This window comes from Hirsutella rhossiliensis (genome assembly GCF_020360975.1).
Source record: "Hirsutella rhossiliensis strain HR02 chromosome Unknown scaffold00002, whole genome shotgun sequence".
NCBI classification, from domain to species: domain Eukaryota; kingdom Fungi; phylum Ascomycota; class Sordariomycetes; order Hypocreales; family Ophiocordycipitaceae; genus Hirsutella; species Hirsutella rhossiliensis.
The window spans coordinates 7431725-7452585 of NW_025408668.1; the positions used below are offsets into that span (position 1 = coordinate 7431725).

General features: G+C 58.2%; 6 protein-coding genes across 6 annotated transcripts; 3 read left to right on the top strand and 3 right to left on the bottom strand.

The window, feature by feature from the left end:
• Nucleotides 1–36: 36 nt before the first annotated feature.
• HRG_02586 (autophagocytosis associated protein, active-site domain-containing protein) lies at nt 37–881 on the bottom strand (the record flags this gene model as incomplete). The annotated part of the gene is made up of 3 exons (XM_044861057.1): nt 37–201; nt 288–509; nt 567–881. 3 exons carry the CDS (start codon nt 879–881, stop codon nt 37–39), a joined length of 702 nt encoding a protein of 233 aa, XP_044724690.1.
• A 548-nt stretch (nt 882–1429) lies between these two features.
• HRG_02587 (glycosyl hydrolase family protein) lies at nt 1430–3649 on the top strand (the record flags this gene model as incomplete). Its single annotated transcript, XM_044861058.1, has 4 exons — nt 1430–1979; nt 2038–2269; nt 2321–3377; nt 3446–3649. The coding sequence occupies 4 exons, from the start codon at nt 1430–1432 to the stop codon at nt 3647–3649; spliced, it is 2043 nt and encodes a 680-aa protein (XP_044724691.1).
• Nucleotides 3650–5098: 1449 nt separating this feature from the next.
• On the top strand, nt 5099–7042 carry HRG_02588 (amino acid permease domain-containing protein; the record flags this gene model as incomplete). Its single annotated transcript, XM_044861059.1, has 3 exons — nt 5099–5649; nt 5708–5917; nt 5983–7042. 3 exons carry the CDS (start codon nt 5099–5101, stop codon nt 7040–7042), a joined length of 1821 nt encoding a protein of 606 aa, XP_044724692.1.
• Nucleotides 7043–7916: 874 nt separating this feature from the next.
• On the bottom strand, nt 7917–9717 carry HRG_02589 (NTF2-like protein; the record flags this gene model as incomplete). Its single annotated transcript, XM_044861060.1, has 3 exons — nt 7917–8507; nt 8583–9335; nt 9409–9717. The coding sequence occupies 3 exons, from the start codon at nt 9715–9717 to the stop codon at nt 7917–7919; spliced, it is 1653 nt and encodes a 550-aa protein (XP_044724693.1).
• A 2294-nt stretch (nt 9718–12011) lies between these two features.
• On the bottom strand, nt 12012–12759 carry HRG_02590 (MULE transposase domain-containing protein; the record flags this gene model as incomplete). The annotated part of the gene is made up of 4 exons (XM_044861061.1): nt 12012–12021; nt 12082–12118; nt 12181–12206; nt 12272–12759. The coding sequence occupies 4 exons, from the start codon at nt 12757–12759 to the stop codon at nt 12012–12014; spliced, it is 561 nt and encodes a 186-aa protein (XP_044724694.1).
• Nucleotides 12760–15652: 2893 nt separating this feature from the next.
• On the top strand, nt 15653–20249 carry HRG_02591 (sortilin, neurotensin receptor 3, domain-containing protein; the record flags this gene model as incomplete). Its single annotated transcript, XM_044861062.1, has 2 exons — nt 15653–19557; nt 19616–20249. The coding sequence occupies 2 exons, from the start codon at nt 15653–15655 to the stop codon at nt 20247–20249; spliced, it is 4539 nt and encodes a 1512-aa protein (XP_044724695.1).
• Between the last annotated feature and the right edge of the window lie 612 nt (nt 20250–20861).

Here is a 20861-nt window from a genome sequence, read left to right on the forward strand (position 1 = left end):
ACCGACGACGAGTCAGACGAGCGAATCCCGCTGGTTTCATTGTACGACCATTTCTTTGGGCACCCAGAGGCCAACGCAACCCCCGACAAGCCCGAGCCAGATGATGAGATAGTTCTCTCGGGAGCATTCGAAGCGCGAGAGAGCGTCCCCGACCAAGCAGGGATGGACGAAGAAGGCTGGGACCCCCGTGACTGGATGATGCTGCGCCAGAGCTGTTAGTCTAGCCCGTCCATACCCTCGGGCGGCAAAGCCCCGTTGGCCCGCCAGGGAGAAAAACTCAGACTCACGTCCGCAGAGATGCCGCCGATGCCGCCTAGACCTCGCAGCCCATCCTTGTACTCGTCGGGCACCAAACGGCGAAAGACTGTGTCAATGCTGAAGGCGGGCTCATCCGCCGGGAGATTGTGGAGGGTGAACCACAGACACGGGACCCTATAGGTGGGATGGAGGTGAATCTCATAGGCGACGTGCTCCTCATCACGGCCGGGCGCATGTTTGATGATTGCCGCCTGAGAATTGTCAGGTCACTTCGGATAGGAGAGTGGTGGAAACGGGCGTCTTCATACTGAATCGAGCTCTTCGGCATCCATCATGTCCTGGTCTGCCTTGACCGTGGCGTCTTGAGAGATCGAGATTCTGCCCATGTCAAGTGAAAGATTGCCGTGATCCACGGTCGGCTCGAGAGGGCGCGTGACCTGGATGTATGTCGTGTAGCCGCCGTCGACGTCGAAAACAGTGTCCAAGGCGGTGCAGAGCCTGAGCTTCCACCGCCTCCGCAGCGGACCCAGAGTTGCCTGGCAGTACTGCCTGTCGAGGTGATGGCAGGCTCCTGAGAATTCCTCGCGGTCCAAGAAGGGGAAGTCCTTGAGATTGGTGTCCATGTTCTGGACTTGCGGAGTGGGATTTCTCCACTTCTTCTTGTGCTTCCCGATGCAAATTCTCTTTCAAGGGAAACGAGAGTTGATAAAGTTCGGTCGTAAGCTTTCAACTCACATCACCGCCTTTTGAGATGCCGCGTCGTCAATGCATGCGCGAGGCGGTATCGGCAAAGGTTCTCGTCCTGTGCTCAGGCTGGCCGTTCCAGGCTCTAATGCGGGCCCGGCTTCTATTAGCACCTCCCTCCCCCTAAAACGTTCCGCAATTAGCACTTCTAGAAGGGCACCCGAAAGGGGTCCTGCAGCGCCAAGGCTACTAGCCTCCACTGGACGTCCAGCCACCCAAACACTGGACCTCATACTAACTTTATAGGTGGCCCCATTGCTCAAGTCATTCCCCAGCCAAGTGCGATGCTCCCTAGATTCACCCTCGACCAAACATCCGACCGTGCCCGGCAACAAAGCCGGTTGCATTGCCCCCCTGACCGTCTCGAGAGCCCGCTGCTGCGAGAAACGCCACGGCCGCGCCGTCCCGACATGAGCCAGCCGGCCCCATGATTCGCGACCCGTTCAACATCCATCGGAAGAACGCCTTTCAAGCTACCGCTCTCCGAGCCGCGCAAAACATCAGGGACGCGGCAGCTCAGGCGGGCGCCACCGCCCTTGACATGTCCTTTTCCATCCCAAAGAACATTCCCGACTTTGCGGCTCCGCATCGCGATCTCGAGGACCGGGCATGGACAGCGGTCCCGAACCGCGCTGGCGCCGGCCTCCTCAACCAAGTCCAAGGCCGCGTGGCGGGCCTCTTCGACCAGCAAGAACTGCCCATGTACAAGGATAAGCCATACACGTACGCGCCGTCGATGCGGCGGCGCCCGTGGTGGAGGCGGAAGCGCATCCTGAGCACCCTGGTGCTAGGCGCGTTGACCCTGCTATACCTGACGGGCTTCTTCTCCAGCCGCAACGAGAAGCGCAGGCCGACAACTACCTGGTCATGGATGGGCTTGTCGCAAGACAAGGGGAGCGCCGACTGGCACGAACGACGACAGCATGTCGTCGAGGCCTTTGAGTTGAGCTGGGACGCATACGAGCGCTATGCCTGGGGTACGCTCGCTGCTCCTGCGACTGCGGTGCGAATGCTGACTGACGATGCGGCTTGCAGGATACGACGAATACCACCCGATCGCAAAGACGGGCGAGCATATGGCTCCCAAGGGCCTCGGTTGGATCATCATCGACTCGTTGGACACTATGATTCTCATGAACCAGACGAAGCGCCTGCACCATGCGCGCGAGTGGCTCTCCAAGACGCTGACGTGGGATCAGGACCAGGACGTGAGCACTTTCGAGACGACGATTCGAATGCTCGGAGGCCTGCTGTCGGCGCATTATCTGTCCACCGAGTTCCCCAACATGGCGCCCTTGGAAGAGGACGACCCGGGCAGGCCGGGAGAAGACCTGTACCTCGAAAAGGCCAAGGACCTTGGCGATCGCCTTCTCGCAGCCTTCGACTCCACTTCGGGCATTCCGTATGCCAGCGTCAACCTCGGAAAGTACGTCGGGATACCGTCTCACGCCGACATGGGAGCGTCCTCGACGGCCGAGGCCACGAGTGTGCAGCTCGAGTTCAAATACCTGGCCAAGCTGACGGGCGAGAAGCATTTTTGGGAAAAGGCCGAAAAGGTCATGGAGATTATCGACGAAAACAATCCCACAGACGGGCTGGTGCCCATTTACATATACGCAACCAGCGGCGCGTTCCGTGGCCAGAACATCCGACTGGGCAGCCGGGGCGACTCATACTACGAGTATCTGATTAAGCAGTATCTCCAGACGAACAAAAAGGAGCCAGTGTATGGGGAGATGTGGGACGAGTCGCTGCAGGGCGTCCGGAAGCACCTGGTAACGTACACGGAGCCCTCCAAATTCACCATCATCGGCGAGCGCCCAGAAGGGCTGGACGGGTCATTGTCTCCCAAGATGGACCACCTGGTATGCTTTATGCCGGGGACGATTGCTCTGGCGGCCACGGGGGGGCTCAGCGAGGTCGAGGCGCGGAAGCTGCCGAGCTGGTCCAAGAAGAGCGAGGACGACATGAGGCTCGCGCGGGAGCTGATGCAGACGTGCTGGGGCATGTACAAATACATGGCCACCGGACTCGCGGCGGAGATTACGCACTTTCAGATCCCGACGCCGCCTCTACCGGAATCGGCTGCCCACTCGGCGCCGGCCGACTTTGACGCGGATCCCAAGGGCGAGTGGCGGCGCGACTTCAGCGTCAAGTCCAATGACGTGCATAACCTGCAGCGGCCCGAGACGGTGGAGAGCCTCTTTTACATGTGGCGGATCACGGGCGACGTCAAGTACCGGGAATGGGGATGGGAGATGTTCAGGTCGTTTATGAACCACACGGCCGTGGAGGACCGGGGCGGGTTCACGAGCCTGCACAACGCCAACGTGATACCGCCCGTCGTCAAGGACAACATGGAGAGCTTCTGGCTGGTAAGTCGACGACTTTGATGCTGCTTTTCTTGATCGGGAGCACGATGCTGACTTTTGGGGCGCCACAGGCCGAAACGCTCAAGTACATGTACCTGCTCTTCTCGCCGGACGACGTGTTGCCTCTGGACAAGATTGTGCTCAACACGGAGGCGCACCCGTTTCCGCGGTTCGACATGGGCGCGGCGTTTTCGACGGGCTGGACGCGCAAGCCGCGGGACGCGAACGGCAAGATTGTGGGGGGGGCCCAAAGAAAGGCAAGCGAGGAGTCGTAGGGCTGCGTGAGGAAAAGAGCATGCCCGTCTGTTTGTACGTTGATTTGTCATTGTGCCAAGTATGTGCCGTCGTCTACCGATGGATATCCTGAATACTACCGGATGGGTGTAGAGAGCGTGTCAAAGCGTGTCTCGTTGCGACGTCTTTTCTCGTCCCGTGTACTCTGTATGAGCTGCTCACAGGGCATTCAAGCAAGGGAATTCGCATCCTCGTCACCGTCGTCACCGTCATTGCAGGGATCTCTTGACTTCTCCTGACCACGGACCACAAGAGATGAACCCTATTCTTGGGCCGGGGCAGCCCTGCGGCGAGACCAAAGACGCCAACGACGTGGGGGCAGGAGACTTTGTGGAGTTTCGGATTGGGATCGAGAGGAACCGGATCGATGTTCGTGGCGGATGATGATGGTGCGCACGGGCTCGTCCGTTCGGCCCTCCCGTCTCTCTCGCTGCAGCGAAACAAGGACGGGGGGCTTCAGGTCCCACAGGGCCCTCCCATCGGGCCTGTGGCTCCTCGCCCTGCGCGCTCGACAGGCGGGGAAGACCCCTGCTCGGCCCTCCCCCTCCCGCTGACGACGCCCTGTAGGGAAGCGCTGCAGGCTCACCGTGGGTAAAAAGGGTTCTGCAGGTCTCTGGTGTTCGTACCGCCGATCCGCCGCTGGGTACCCGGCACACCCGAGGGCTGCGTGGCGGGGACTTGTCCAACGGTGGGCGCTACTTGGAGTTCATCGACGGTTGTTTCTCCAGCTCCACGTGGGTGGTGGATGTTTGTCGCGCCGCCGCGTGCTGCAACTGCAACCATGACGGTTCAACCCCATTGTTCAGTTGTGTGCAGACTGAAACCGCTTCCCATCAACCGCGGACCACCTATCACCACCTAGTCCCGGACGACCGCCTGCGACACGCGGCCAGCGTCTCGGCAGCCTGGTCGTGGTACAGTCCCACGGCCCTTGACTGCTCTTGTGCCGCCGTCCATTGGCAGCACTCCTTGATCCCAACTCGCCTCACCGCCCCCCACGACCACCCGCGTAAATTGGCTCTGCTTATCCGCCTCGGCTCGCGTCGCCCTTGTCTCACCTCGCCTCGCTGCCCGTCACCCGCTGCCCGTCACCCGCTCTCCGGCCATCCGACCAGCGACCGACGACCTACCGACCTACCGACCTACCGACCAGCACCCTCCGGCCAGCTCCGCCCTCGCCTCGAATTGCCTACGACACCCGTTGACGTTCCTTGAAAGAATCGCAGGAGGCCCGGCGTCGAGCGACATGCGCGCAGCCACCTAAGTTGTCCACCACCTCCTCCGGCAATCAGTCGAGCACTCCCGAGACACGGCCCTCTCACCGAGGCTGTTGGCGACGATAGCGATTGCTACGACCGACGGCCTCTTGGTGCCCACCAGCTCGGCCCCCGGTCCCCTGTCCGACTCATCTCCCGGCCCGCCCCTCAAGTATGGCGCCGCACCGCGACATTGAGCTCAACACGCTCAACAACCTCAAGGTCAAGGAAGACTCCTTCACCCACGGCAGCTCGCATAGCATGCGCGAGCCCGACTACGAGCGGCGCGCGACGCCCCGCATCCAGCGCTTCATCGACAGCTTCAAGCGCGACGCCGACTCGACCTTTTTCCCCAGCGACCACCTCAGCCAGGTCAACAGCGTCTCGACCGCCCCCAATCCTCGCGGCGCCCACTACTACGACCTGCATCTCGCCGCCGTCGAGTCGGTCAACACGGGGCTCGCCAGGAAGCTCAAGGGCAGGCACCTGCAGATGATTGCGATAGGAGGCTCCATAGGCACCGGCTTGTTCGTCGCGTCGGGCAAGTCGTTGAGCGCCGGCGGGCCTGCCTCGTTGCTCATATCCTTTACCATTGTCGGCGTCATGCTGTACTGCACCTGTCAGGCCCTCGGCGAGCTGTCCGTCATCTTTCCCATCGCAGGCTCCTTTTCCTCGTGGGCCACTCGATTCCTCGATCCCTCCTGGGGGTTCGCCATGGGCTGGAAGTTGGTCGTGCCCGCTCGCGCCCCTTGTCCGACCCCTTGCTGACCCGGCTGCTCACAGCTACGCCTTGCAGTGGCTCACGGTGCTGCCGCTCGAAATCATCGCCGCCTCCATGACGATTCGCTACTGGAACGAAGAGCTCCCCAGCGCCATCTTTGTGGCCATTTTCCTCAGCGCAATCATGCTCATCAACCTGTTTGGAGTCAAGGGATACGGCGAGGCCGAGTTCACCTTTTCCATTGTCAAGGTCATTGCCGTCATCGGATTCATGTGAGTGACCGCGCGCAGAGCCTTTCATCCCCGAGCACCGCCTGACACGTGCGTGCCCACCCCAGCCTCCTCGGCATCGTCCTCAACTGCGGCGGAACCCCCGACCGAGGATACATCGGGGGCGAGTACTGGCAGAACCCCGGCGCCTTCAACAACGGCTTCAAGGGCCTCTGCAGCGTCTTCGTGACGGCCGCCTTTGCCTTCTCCGGGACCGAACTCGTGGGCCTGGCCGCGGCCGAGACGGCCAACCCGCGCAAGTCGCTGCCGACGGCCATCAAGCAGGTGTTTTGGAGGATAACGCTCTTCTACATTGTCGCCCTGACGCTCGTCGGCCTGCTGGTGCGCTACGACGACCCGCGGTTGCAGGACTACGACAGCAACGCCGACGCAAAGGCCTCGCCCTTTGTCATTGCCATTGACGCGGCGGGCATCGAGGTCCTGCCGTCCATCATGAACGCCGTCATCCTCGTCGCCGTCTTGTCCGTCGGCAACTCGGCCGTCTTCGGCTCGTCGCGCACCCTCGCCGCCATGGCCAAGCTCAGCCAGGCGCCGCGCTTCCTGGGCTACGTGGACCGCCGCGGCCGCCCCCTCGTGGCCATTGGCCTGGCCGGCGCCTTCGGCCTCCTCGCCTTCCTCGCCGACCTGTCGCAGCGCCCCGTGCTCGACTGGCTGTTGGCCATCTCGGGCCTCTCGACCGTCTTCACCTGGGCCTCCATCTGCCTGTGCCACATCCGCTTCCGCCGCGCCTGGGCCCTGCGCGGCCGCAGCCTCGACGACATACCCTTTGTCTCGCAGGTCGGCGTGCTCGGCTCCTGGATTGGCCTGGTGCTCAACGTGTGCATCCTCGTCGCCCAGTTCTGGGTCGGCGCCTTCCCCATCAGGTGGGAGACGATGGCCCGCAACGAGGTGGTGAAAAACTTCTTCCTCAAGTGCGTCGGCGTCCCCATCATCTTCCTCTTCTACCTCGTGCACAAGCTCTTCTACCGCACCGCCTACATCCGCCTCCGCGACATGGACGTCGACACGGGCCGCCGCGACTTCAACCTGCCCATCCTCAAGGCCCAGGAGCACGGCGAGCGCGCCGCCTGGCCCCGGTGGAAGCGCTTCTACAAGTTTATCTGCTAGCCCCGCGCGAGCCCTCCCCCCTTTTATGTACACATACATCCCTTTCTTTTCTTCGTTTCTCTCGTCGCCGCCTCTGTCGAGTTGACCTCGAAGGGCTGCGTGTATACGGGTAGGGCGGCCGGCTATCTATCGCTCGGGCGAGGCGTTTCGGAGTGACCGTGTCTTTTTGGGCGGCGGATCAAACTGGGAACTGGACAAGGGGAGCGGCATCCTGGATTTGGTGCTCAGGGACAAACAGGACATGTCGCCGATGCAGAAGAGAACAAACGGCGTGTAGGCTCAATTCATGGGATTGCACCACTCGTCTATCTGCACACATCACCGACCATCATCAATTCCCTTGCGTGTGTATCCGCACGTACATTGACCATCGCCGCGACGGCCCACGAGGAACACGCAGGCGCACGTGCCATTTCCTCGTCAGATGCATAAGCGTCAGGCTTGCTCAGGACACCGGGACTTGCTCTCTTTCCTTCTTGTGCATCACCGTGGTTTTGCTACACGAGTTCGCCGTCGCTCGCGCACCACGACTGCTTAGCTGAATCGAATCTCTCGGGTACGGACCAATGTACACAGCAGCATGGATGAACTGCCGCCAAATCTTGTTCTGGCAACAGCAATGGGTACATACAAGAAGAATACAGATACGGAAGAAAGAGAGATAAACAGGCGAACAAGACAGAAATCGAATAGCCGATATAACGTGTCGGGCCTCACTTGGCTTTGTGTCCAAGCAGGGACACCGGCAATATCAAGAAAAAGGCTCTCTCATGAATCATGAGCTGCATGCAGACGTGCCGTCGTCAGTGGCCGCACACCTCCTGCCGAGGTGTCCTTTGCCGGGATCCAAACCGTGTGCCCGAGTTTCCCTTGTCTAAAAAGCCCAAAAGCTCTTCGCGGCCGCTGCCCCGTTGCCTTTCCGTGACGTGGTCGCCTTGGGGGCCTCACCTTCTTCGTCGCCACCAAAGAGCCAGTTCCTGTCAGTGCCCTTCTTGCCTCCCATGCCGTCGCCGGCGATGTGGATGCCCTCCTTGTCCCCGTTTTCGCCGGCCGGCAAAAGGTCTCGGCTGCCGCCCTTCTTGGTCCCCATGCCGTCGCCGGCGATGTGGATCCGGGATCCACCCTTGGCCTGACTGGGCCGCGGCTGGTTCTCCTTCTGGGACGAGGGGGACTGGTCGTAAGAGGACCAGTTGGCGTCCATCATCTTGACTGCCTTCTGGCGACCCTCAGGGACGGCCTGCGGCTGCTGCTGCTGTGCCGAAGGGGAGTCGTCGGTCATGGCGAAGTGGGGGTCAAAGTCCTTGGTGCGGTCCTTGAGATTGGTGATGTTACCCAAGGCACGCTGGGGCCCCGGGGTAGCGTCATCGCGATTGATGTTGTTCTTGTACAGTCCGAGGCCCTCGTTGTGCACCGAGCCCCGAGGCTTGCCTGGCCGCTCCTGGCGGGACACGCTCTCGCCGTCGTCCTGAAGCTCAAAGTGCGTCTCGGCGTCTCGGCGACCTTTGCCGGCGGCTTTGCCAGCCTCGTCAACGTTGCCTACCTCGGTATCCCAGCTGCGGGTATCCTGATGGCGGTAGGTCTTGGACGGCTTCGGCTTCTGGGGGGTGACGAAATCATCAAACGACCATTGGCTGTTGTGCTTGGACTTGGTTTGATCCTTCAGGCCCATGCCAGCCTTGGATTTGTCCTGAGGGTCAGAACCGTCGGCGAAATCAAAGTGTTCGTACTTGCGAGGATTCGGGCGGATGTACGATTTTGTACCCTTTGCCTCGGAAGTTTCATCCTCAACCTCCTCGTGATGCTCTTGGCCATCAAAAATCCGCATGGGTTGGTAGTTCTTGCCCTGGCCGACCTTGCTAGGCGAAACGGATCGGTCACGAAGGGCATTGTGAGCTTCCTCACCCTGGGGCTCATCGCCCAGAATCTCGGTGAAGCCGCGCTGCCGGGGTCGATTGCCCGCATAAGGCGATACGACGGAAGCCGGCTCGGCAGCCTCGATCTGCTCGCGCGGGGCGAAGAGCTCGAGCGACGCGTGAGGATCGCGGAGGGCATTGGCCGACAGACCACGAGTTCGAATGACGACGTCGTTGTGGCTTTGGTTGGCCGAAGAAGAGGCCAGACCAGCCGATTCGAGGCAGGCGCGAATCATGGAGAGTTGCTCCCTGCTGTCCTTGATTGGCCAATTGCGACCCGTCTTGCCAATTATTTCGAGCTGCTTGAGAAGCGAGCCCTGGTCCCATTGCTGGCGCATTTGGATGATTTTGCCATCAGCGTCGAAAGCGACAATGTGCATCTGCAGGACGGTCGGTCAGTAACGTTACAGGAAGTTGCTCGACTGTGACAAGGCGAGATGGGCGCAAACGTACGATGGGGAGGTAGGCCGTGCGATCGGACAAAAAGTTGTCGTCGAGGCCTGGCAGGTAGGGTCCGCCGCTCGTGAGGAACTCGAGGTCCGTGTCAACCTCGAGAGCGATGACGTTGTTGCCGTCTATGACGCCGAGGACATTCTGCTTTTTCTTCTTGATCTGCCTCTGCAGCGAGTTGAGGTGCTTGAGGATGTCAGTGGCGCCGGAGAAGGTCGTCGTGGTGGTGACATAGTGCAGCGTGGCCTTGTCCGCCAACAGCGAGGAGCTGGGGGCGGCCAGGAACTGCTCATATGTCGCAACAGCAGCCATGGCGCAGGCGAGGGCGAAGAGTGGCGGTTATGCCGTTGTTGCGAATGCGAACGCGATTGGTTTTTTTTTTCCTTCTGTTGTTTGGATCCACGAAGTGTTGTTTTGACGCGTCGTCGGTGGGGGAGAGCGTGGGGGAGTTGCGGCTGGGGGGGTTGTGGCCGAGATCAAGGGAAAAAGAGCAAGGAATAATAGAAAGCAACCACCTCAAAAGGGGGGAGGGGGGTAGAGAGACGAGTTGGACGAGAGACGGAGCGAGAGTCGGGGGAAAAAGAGAAAAGAGAGAAGGGGGTGAGCGAGAGAGCGCGTGGACGGGATGAAGACGAAATGAAGGAGGAGGTGGGTCGGGATTCCGGGGCGGGTTGGCAAGGAAGGCAGGGCGCAAAGCAGGGACATGATTAGATAAGATAGCTACCCAAGCTGTGGCACTTGAGGGGGAGCCTCGTGATTTGCACTGCAGGAAAGGCGTGCATACGAAGTACCGCGGTGGTACCTGGAGGCGCAGAAGGAGCCGCTTGGTGGAGTAATCAAACATACACTCCAGATTTTCAAACATACACTCCCGACCTAAGCCCCATTTGGAAGAAGACCCCGCCACCAAAATTTGGCGCGCGCTTTCCCAACGCCGCTGCCGCGGCTGCCTGCCTAGATATATTGTCGCATATCACGCCCGTGTCAGTTCCTGAAACCTTATGCTCGATCACTGCCACTGCTGCGCCGCGGCTTCGCCGCAATGATCGGGGTATATATTGTTGCACGAATGTGTGCATCCAATTCTTTTCCTTTCCTTTGTTCTTTAGATAATTCTCATCAATTGACTGATGCCACAAAGATCAACCGCTGTCACGTGCGAGGTGTGGGACACTATTGTCTGACATATATGGATTCTATCTGCAATTATTACCAACGCCGGAAGATGCATCCCTTAGAGTCATTCAATTGAAGCTATCAATAAGCCCGGCCCGATCGATCTTCCGATATATATACAATATGCATATAATGGCGGAAGGTCTTTGCCTACCTCTGTGACTGTGACTGTGACTGTGAGGAAGGATCCGTCCGACGCGGCGGAGGGCGAGGCACGTAAGAACGAATTTGTGACCGGCCTGCCTGCTAGTTTTGTATGGTGCCGTGTCCCTCTGATCCCCTAGCTGCTGGAAATGCTCCGTAGCCGTCTCGTGAGACTGTGCCGGCGGCTGTGCCCACATGAAGCCGTCGTGATGTGCCTGTGACGAGGAGGCGGTTCTTGCCACTGTGACGGCGCCGGCGCCTGTACGTATACAGGCACAATTGGTGTAGGCGGTGGCATCACATAGTATCCCTGTGACGGCGGCGCCGGCTGTGGAAGTGAGGGCATCGTCGTTTGGTATCCCTGTGACACCAGCGGCACCTGTGGAAGTGAGGGCACCTGTGATAACAGCACCGGCGTTGCTGCTGCTTGTGACTTGATGAAATCACCGATCTGCTGGGCAAGATCGTCAACCCGGCTGCTCACGGAAGCAAGTGTATTCGACCTCTTGTTCATGATAGTGGTGCCTGTGCCCTTCCTCTTCTTCTTTGCGTCTCTGGTGGCCGTGATACGAGCTCTGGGTTGGCTCTATGCTCCTCTTGCTCCCAAGCACTAAGGATCCGGCCCGTAGATGCCTCTAGTGGAGGATACCTCGCGTCTACTGTTTCCACGCCGGCGAGGCTGGACAACGTCAGGATCGGCTTCGTGGTCTGCATCGATATATTGCTGTTGTTCAGGCTGCTAGTAAATTAGTATAGTACTTATGGCTGGAGCAAGATACTTACAGTCACGCCGTAAACCCGCCAGTGGTTATCAATAAGATGCAATGGTATAAGGGCGGCCGCGTCAGCCTGGATCAAATCGCGGATTGTATGCCGGCAGGGCAGCCCCCATTGCATCGTGAAAGCACCCGTACAAATCGTAGGCATGCCTCGATTATCGGCAAGCTCAGCCAGGCTAGCCTAACTTGCCTGAAGATCTGTTTCATCGGCTGCCAGCCAATTTTTCGGTGCAGTGACTTCATAATCGTCTGCTTGGCCCATTCAACTCTAGCTCTTGCAAACTCGGATTGAAGCTTCTCGCGATGCTTCTTTTGCCGATGGGTAACGAGCCTCTGATGTGCTCTTGTAGCTGATGGAGGTCAATGAAGCGGTTGCGTAATCGTGACTTCAACTCGTGATGTGTGCTCTCCACACGGGAAGTTACCGTAATGTTATAATTTCGGTACTGTTGGATAGCGTAGGTGGAAAACTGGGCACGCCATGGCCAGTAGGTTGTACGGAGGTAATTAACGAGAGCTATAAGAGGAGCTATTTAGTAAAAGGTTAGAGTAGGAGGGTAGTTAGGGCTAGGGTTACCTGGCTGATCCGAAAACTCTATACAGAGTAGATCCCACTGATCTCTGCACTCCTCAGCCGTGCGAGCCCTAAAGACTGAAACCCAGGCATCACGGATACCGTCAGCTGTGTGCTCAAAAGTCCGCCTTGGAGCCGGGGTAGTATTGGGTTTCCATCGTCATCTTCACGATCATCTTGTTGCTCAACGCACTGATCTGCCAGTTGTGAGGCATGTTGAATCTGGTAATCAGTGGCACGGTCGATAGGTCGGTCCTCGTCAATGGCATTATCTGCCTGTATAGGGTCGTCGAGAGCGGCTGCTGCAGCGAGGCGAGTCTCCTGTTCTGGCCTATCTCCGCCAATCTCGGTGCCATCGAGGGATCCTTCCCACTTCTTCTTGATGTGAAGGATCACGTTCTTCATCATATGCCAAACGCACACTTGTTGTTGCGTTGATGGGAAGATAGAGTCAAGGGCGTTCTTCAGGGCGGTATCAAAGTCGGTAATCACAACGCCCGGGTCCGGAATATCAGCCTGCCGACCAGCCTCACGCAACTGTGAGAGGATCCATTGGAACGCGCCTTCGTCTTCCTTGGCAGTGAGGCCAAAGCCTACACTGAAGCTCTTGTGTAGCCCTGTTGTGCCAATGATCTGTAGAAGCGGCATGTTAAAGCGGTTGACCTTATACGTATTATCCATGATAAGGAGCTCGGGGTTACGCTTCCAGTCAGCAATACAGTCATCGTATGTCCAGAAAAACCTCCAAACCTTCCCATTAGGGCCACGGTCAACTGCATAGTAGCTGATTTCCCCTTTGCTTTAGCATCTTTGAGTACATCGAGGAAGGCTTGTGTAGATGTAGAGGCGCCGTAACGGAAGGCACGAAGTTGCAGCTGGATGAAGTGTATATCAGAATCGGTAATAAGGAGCTCAGGATATTCCTGTCGGATAGCATCCACGATATCCCTGCTCTTGTTATTGACGTTCTTGCTAAGCCCCTCGACGAGGCTATGAAGACGCTCGATGCCGAATTTGCGTTGGCTTCGTTGACGGACGATGGGGTTAGCAATTGGCTCAAATAGAGGTTCGTGGTTATGAGAGCCGTGCTTGATGGTGACTTTGAATGCATTGCAACGTCGGTAGAAGCGGATGTAACAGCGAAAGTCACATCCCGACTTCTTGGATGACGTCTTGTATATACCCTCTGCCTCGTCCCAGGGCCTATACTGACCACTGTATTCACAGCGGATATTGGCTTCCTTGCGCCTAGGCTTGCCGGTATTCTTGCTATTTGCAACGACTACGACGTAGCCAAGGAGCTCTTGCGTAGCTTTGAGTGTTTCAAGCGCCTCATCATACGTATCGAAAGACATCTCCGTGATAGCCTCGGTGCTACTGTTGGTATTGCTTTCGGTCGAATTCATCGGGACGATTGACTAGACGTGACTATTGCGGTAGGCGGCGGCGGCGTTGCTGTTGTGTTGAGTCAAGTGGTGATAGCTTCAATTGTTGATGATTGCGAAAATGCAGATGGCGGCCAAAAGGCAGGTGGCTGGGCGGGTGGGCGGCGGCGATGGTCACGGCAAGCCAGGGCGTTGGGAAAGCGCGCGCCAAATTTTGGTGGCGGGGTCTTCTTCCAAATGGGGCTTAGGTCGGGAGTGTATGTTTGAAAATCAGGAGTGTATGTTTGATTACTCCGCTTGGTGCGTCCGCCTGCCTGTTTAGGCATGAAGCCTCTGGAACGTCCTGCACAGTACACAGTATTAGCACAACGCAGCCAGGCACAAACAGCGCCTGGTGAGCGGTGGCCGCGTCGCTGTCTGGGCGCCCGGGGGGCCGGGCGGAGGATTATGTGTGCATACTGTAAAGGGCTTCCATCGCCCTCGCTTGTGTGCTTCCAAGACAAGAGGCCCTCCACACCCTTTACCGATCTTCAGTCCACGGCGATGTGCGCAAGGATGGATGGATGGAAGCTCAATGGAAGCAATCATGCTGTGCCGAGGACAGTACAAGGCAAGGGTGCCGGAAATACACAGTGCCCAAGGTCCTCAGAAGCCAACTACCTACCTACCTAGGTACTTAAGTAGGCGACACCCGGGTCCATTGTTATGCTAGCCGGGAAGCCAAGTATCCGTACTGTACTGTACAGTGCCAAAACACCTATCCGAACTGACAGGGACAGCTCAGGTCCCCTTTTTCCAGAGATGCCCGCCTACTTGTGTACCTAGTTAAGTAGGGCAACGCCTAAGGCAAGGTACGGAGCCTTTATAGCTCTTCAAGTCTGAGACAAGCTCTCTCCTGCTTGGGGTTATTGGTCAATTACGCAAGTCTGCGCTGAAAGGAAACCAGCAGCTGGCAATTTGTGAAAGCAAATGGACGGAAATACGCGCGTGCATTGGTGGGCGGGCAAGCCAAGGTTGCAGCTTGGATACCTACCAGCTCATGCGGGTCCGAGTCGCCTCAAACCCGGGCCTTGCAGGGCCTCCGTGGATATTTTCCACCAGCCAACCATCTAGCTGAGACGGTGGACCGGGGATCCACCGCGTTTCGTATCTCGATGCGCGCCTTTTGTGCCTGTGAATTTGGGCAAGGGGCCTCTGTGCATTTCTCCGTACCCAGGTGATTAGTCATGTGCGGCATCGGTGTGCAGTTCCACGTGCCATCGATTGAGAGAGTCCGTCCGAGTCTCCGTGTTATAAACCTAATTTTCAGTTGTACGTCCATCTTTTCCTTCTTCTTCTTCTTCTTCACTCCACTGTCACCGTGCTGAAAAGAGTAGAAACCCGTTTCGACCCGTCTTGGTCGACTCCTAATTATCGTTTCTTTCCACGAGGGCGGTTCAAAGCCACCATCTTCCTTGCGGATCCGAGTAGCACATTACCTAATTACCAAGGCACCACAATCACACTTAGACTGACCGGCGCAGTGGATACCAGGGGAATATAGCCCGGATACTATATGTCCATATATGCCTTGTCGGCGCGTGCCTTGCATGGCCAATGTTGTATATCGCCTGCCCGCCGGCACGAGTGGGACTGTGACTTGTACATGCCCTAGCCCTGTTGCTTCTTGATGCATATGCTCTTCCCTCGAAACACCAATCCAGTCATTGGAATCACTGGCGCTTTCCTTGCCGCTGCTCAGACAGCGCTGTGATATCGTGGAGGGGCTCTGACGGGCTACAGCCCCCCACTGTAAAGTCTCACCTGCTGCAAACAACTAACTAGCGGCTGACGTAACTGCGTGCCGACTCGCGCGTCCTTTGCACTGTAGCTCCCCATTGCCACAGGGTACCTCGCTCCCCGGTACCGCGCTATTTTGGCCTCCACCCGGGCCCCCAGCTCGGCAGTTAGCAACAAACTTGGCCCCTCGGTCCCGTCTAGCTTGCGGCGTCTCAAATCATCCAACGTCTCGTCTCGGACGTCCACGTCGACCTCTTCCTCCGAAATCCTCATCACCGACCATCCCGGGCTGGCCCGCCATCTCTCTCTCCCCCCATCTTCTGCCGAGCCTGGCGACTGCCCTCCCTTCTCTTCTCCTCCCGCCCCTCGCGCCTCTTCATGATCGCTGTACAGATCGCACCTCGCCAACCATGAGGCCTGCAGCCAAGGCAGCGGTGGCAGCATGGCGCATCCTCGTGCTCGCGTCCCTCCTGTGGACGCTGGCCCTCGCAAAGGATGCGCCCGACATGTCCGTCAACAAGTTCAACCACCCGCCGCTCTTTCTCAACTACTTCGAGGACAGCGACGTCGTCATCTTCCACGACATCCAGGAGCACAACGTCTACCGCTCCCGCGACGCCGGCGTCAGTTGGTCCCGCATCGACTCCATCCCCGAGGGCCAGTCCTTCTTCCTCGTCATGCACGCCGTCGACACCAAGGCTGCCTTTGTCATGACCCCGAGCGGCACCCACTACAAGACTGACGATCGAGGCGACAGCTGGACAAAGTTCACCACAAAGTCCCTCCCTAGCAAGTTTCAGCCCGAGATCCTCATCTTCCACGCCGACGACCCGAACCGAATCATATTCAACGCCATGGACTGCCAGGGCATCTTCTGCGACGAGCAGGCCCTCTACACCCTCGACGGCTTCAAGACCGTCAAGCTGCTCCGCTCCTTCACCGTCGGCTGCTGGTGGGCAAGGTCGTCCAAGGAGTTTACAACCGGCGACGCCGAGCTCGACAAGACGCGCACCCTGTGTATCGTCAAGGACCCCTTCTCCTTCTTCCGCCAGGACCAGAGGCTGCTCGTCTCCGATGCCTTCTACGCCGTGGCCGGCAAGGACATCCAGGAGTTCGAGCCCAACGTCAACGGCGCCAAGGGCGTCTCCGGCGTCATGAGCTTGGCCATTGTCAAGAAATTCCTCGTCGTCGCCACAGCCTCCCTGCGCAGCGACGAGATGGCTCTATACGTCACCGATGACACCATCAAATGGCACCGCGCCATGTTCCCCAGTGACGACAGCCACGATCATTCCCACCAGATCAACCAGGAGGCCTACACGGTTCTCGAGGGCACTAATTACAGCATTCAGATCGACGTCATGACGTCTCGGCCCTCGACCCCGATGGGCGTCCTCTTTACGAGCAACTCAAATGGCACCTACTTTACCGAAAACATCCCCTACACCAACCGTAACGTCAAGGGCCATGTCGACTTTGAAAAGATCTCCGGCATCCAGGGCATCTTTCTCATCAACATTGTCGAGAATGGCAACGACGTCGACAAGAAGGGCGCCGACAAGACCATCGTGACCAAGATCACCTTCGACGACGGCAGGACATTCCAAGAGCTCAAGGCTGGCCAAGAGAGGCTGCACCTCCACTCTGTTACTGAACTGGACAACGTTGGCCGCGTCTTTTCGAGCCCGGCACCTGGACTCGTCATGGGCAACGGAAACGTGGGCAAGCATCTCACAAAGTTCACCGACGCCAACCTGTACGTCTCTGACGATGCCGGGTTGACTTGGACAAAGGCTCTCGACGGCCCGCACAAGTTTGAGTTCGGCGACTCGGGATCCGTTCTCGTCGCCATCAAGGACTCCAAGAAGGAGGACGTCAAGGAGTTGTCGTACTCATTGGACCACGGCCAGAACTGGAAGCAGGTTCCCTTGCCCAATGACCTGAGCATCAAGCCCGACTTCTTGACGACGACGCAAGACTCCACCAGCCTCAAGTTCATTCTTGTGGGAGAACGGGAGCACACATACCATATGGTCGCCATCAACTTTGAAGGGCTCAACGAGCGCAAGTGCGGAGACGATGACATGGAGGACTGGCATGCCCGCGTGGACAAGGACGGAAACCCGACTTGCATCATGGGCCACAAGCAGACCTACCGTCGCCGCAAGAAGTCGGCCGACTGCTTCGTCAAAAGCGAGTTCAAGGACCCGGTTCCCCAGATGGAGGATTGCGAGTGCTCCGACGCCGACTTTGAGTGCGACTACAACTTCCAAAGGGACCCTGAGGACAAGACCAAGTGCAAAAAGGCCGGCCCCATCCCGGTGCCGGATGACGCCTGCAAGGATGACCCCCACGGCTCATTCAAGGGCTCAAGCGGGTGGAGGCTCATTCCTGGAGACACGTGTAAGCGGATCGGCGGCGGGCAAAAGGACGACAAGGTGGACAGGAACTGCTCCGATGGCATCTCTGCTCCGCTCCCTCCGACCAATGACAAGGTCACCAGCAAACAGTTCGTCTTCGACTCGGGACTCAAGGATTTTGAGAAGATCTACCTTGAAAGGGGCGACGCAAGCGCCTCGACGGACGAAACCGTCATTGTGCGGCCGGCCGAGTTCGAGGCGAGCGGACGCATGAAGGTGGAAAACAAGCTGTGGATTTCCCATGACCACGGCAAACAATGGGATCGCATCCTCGAGGGGGAAACCGTTGATGGAATCCATCCCCATCTCTACTTTAAAGACGTTGTCTTTTTCACGACCAAGCACGAAAAGGTCATCTACACCATGGACCGAGGCCGATCTTTCCACAAGTTTGCAGCGCCCACGAAGCCCTTGCCAGGCGAGGCCCATCTCAGCTTTCACCCAGACAAGAAGGACTGGTTGATCTGGCTGGGCGACAAGTGTGAGAAGGTCGGAAGCAGCAAATCGTGCCACAAGGAAGCCTCCCTGTCCACCGACCGCGGCGACAACTGGAGGACCATTCAGCGCTACGCTGAGAAGTGTGAGTTTACAGGAAACTCGGCGTATAACTTCCGCGAGTTGAAGCAGATTGTCTGCCTCGTCAGGAAGGAGGAGAAGACGACTGGACCGATGACGGTGGTCTCAAGTAACGATTTTTTCTTCGAGGACAAGGACATGCACCAGGGCGACGTCATCAACTTTGCGACGATGAGCGAGTTCATTGTCTTGGCGGCAAAGGATGAGAAGAGCGACCATCTCCTCGCGCTGGCCAGCCTGGACGGTAAGCGTTACGACATGGCGCATTATCCCCATAACTTCCGCGAAGGTCACGAAAACCAGTATACGCTGCTCGACAGCTCGACCCATGCCATCAACCTGTTTGTGAGGACCGAGGCAGGAGTCGACCGGCAGTACGGGTCAATCATCAAGAGCAACTCAAACGGCACAAGCTACGTCCTCAGCGCAACCAACGTCAATTGCAACGAGGAGACGTACGTCGACTTTGAAAAGGTGGCGGGCTTGGAAGGCGTAACACTGATCAACGTGGTGACCAACACGGACAAGAGCGAGAAGAAGAAGATTCTGCAGACCAAGATCTCCCACAACGACGGCTCGGAATGGGGTTTCATGGCCCCTCCGCCCAAGGACGTAGATGGCAACGCGTACCCGTGCAGCAGCTCCAAGGGAGACGCCTCGTGCGCGCTCCACCTGCACCACTTCACTGAGCGGGACGACAGGCGACGAACATTTGCAGCGGACACGGCCATTGGGCTCTTGTTTGGCATCGGAAACGTGGGCTCCAGCCTGGGCGACATGAAGGACGCCGACACGTTTTTGTCAACCGACGGAGGCCTGACTTGGAAGAACGTCAAGAAGGGCGTCTGGTCATGGCAGTACGGCGACCAGGGGTCTATCATTGTGTTGGTGCAGAGGGCTACGCGAGCCAATCCTGTCAAGGCCAAGGCTGTCTCGTACTCGCTCGACGAGGGCCAGACGTGGAAGGACCACCCATTCTCGGAGAGCGACGTGACGGTTCTCGACATTACGACTCTCAAGTCGGGCACGTCGCGGAACTTTTTGCTGTGGTGCAAGTCGGCCGAAAACAAGATATTCTCGGTCAATCTCGACTTCGCCGGGCTGACGAACAAGGCGTGCGAGTTGAAGAAGGACTCAGACTCCGAGTCGGACTATTACCTTTGGTCACCCAAGCATCCGCTCCAGAATGACGATTGCCTCTTTGGTCACGTGTCCAGGTACCTGCGCAAGAAGACAGACCGCATGTGCTACAACGAGCAGAGTCTGCAGCGGCTCTATGACCATACCAACTGCGCGTGCAGCCGGCGAGACTACGAGTGGTAAGTGACGGACAAGTGGGGTGTGCTGTGTGTGTTTGCAACGCTGACGAAGCTGCAGTGCGTTCAACTACGAGCTCGACAACCACGGGCAATGCACGCTGGTTGCCGGTCTCGACCCGCTGTCGGGCAAAGAATGGTGCGCCAAGAACCTCAATGCGACGTCTTGGTTCGAGCCGACAGGATATCGCAAGGTGCCCTTGTCGACTTGCCAAGGAGGCAACGAGCTGGACAAGACGTCGACGGAACACGCTTGCGAAGGGCACGAGGAAGAGTTTGAGAAGAAGCACCGGACATCGGGCGTGGTCATCTTCCTGGCCGTGGTGATACCGTTTGCCGCGGCCGCCGCGGCCGGCTGGTACGTGTACCGCAACTGGGACGGCAAGCTGGGCCAGATTCGCCTGGGGGAACACTCGTCGACGTTTGACAGCGACCGGCCCTGGATCAAATACCCGGTCATGGCCGTGTCGGCGGTGGCGGCGCTGGTGGCGGCGCTCCCGCTCATCGTCTCGGGGCTGTGGCGCTCCGTGACGGGCACGTACGACCGGGTGCGAGGCGACCGCGACGGCGGCTGGCTCTCGGGCGGCAACCGGAGGTTCACCACGCGCGACAGCTTTGCCCGTGGCCGCAGCGACTACGCCATGGTGGATGACGAGGGCGAACTACTGGGCGACGACAGCGACGAGGAGGTGTGATGGATGCAGGTCCAGACTGTAGGTTTGAAATGGGGGCCGCTGTGTCTTTGGAGCGGGCGTTTTCCCAATCTCTGCTGCGCGTCACTCTTTTTCCTCTTTCTTTTCTCTTGGATATCGCGTGCCGGCTGCGAGAGCGGGACAGGCGGACGGCTCACTTTCAACCATGATTCTGTGAAATGCAGGGAAAAGAAGAGGCTCGAGGAGGCCACTGCAGCCGCTTCGAGGTGACGAGGCAGGGGAAAGAGCAAGTCATGCTGTAGGATAGGGGTACGGGACGAGCTGAGAACGGCGGCATTCCATGAGTTTATGCGTATAGACATTGCTGGCTAGGTAAATGGCATTATGGGAGCTCAGCTGCCCAAGCCGACAGGATGCATCGTGCCTCGCCCATGGCCTGTCCGGGCTGCGAGTCACCCGTACGGATGGGACTGACTCCCGAAGGTTCTGGGGAGCAATTATCGGACACTCTTCTCCATGCTCAATGCCCAGCGCAATGCAGAGCCCCATTTACCCTCCCCTGGGTAAACGAGCGGCCTCGTATCGCAAGGTGGCATGACAGCCGCCGCGAGTCAGGCGAGAAACAACCTCGTGCCCCGGAGCCTACGAATGTAT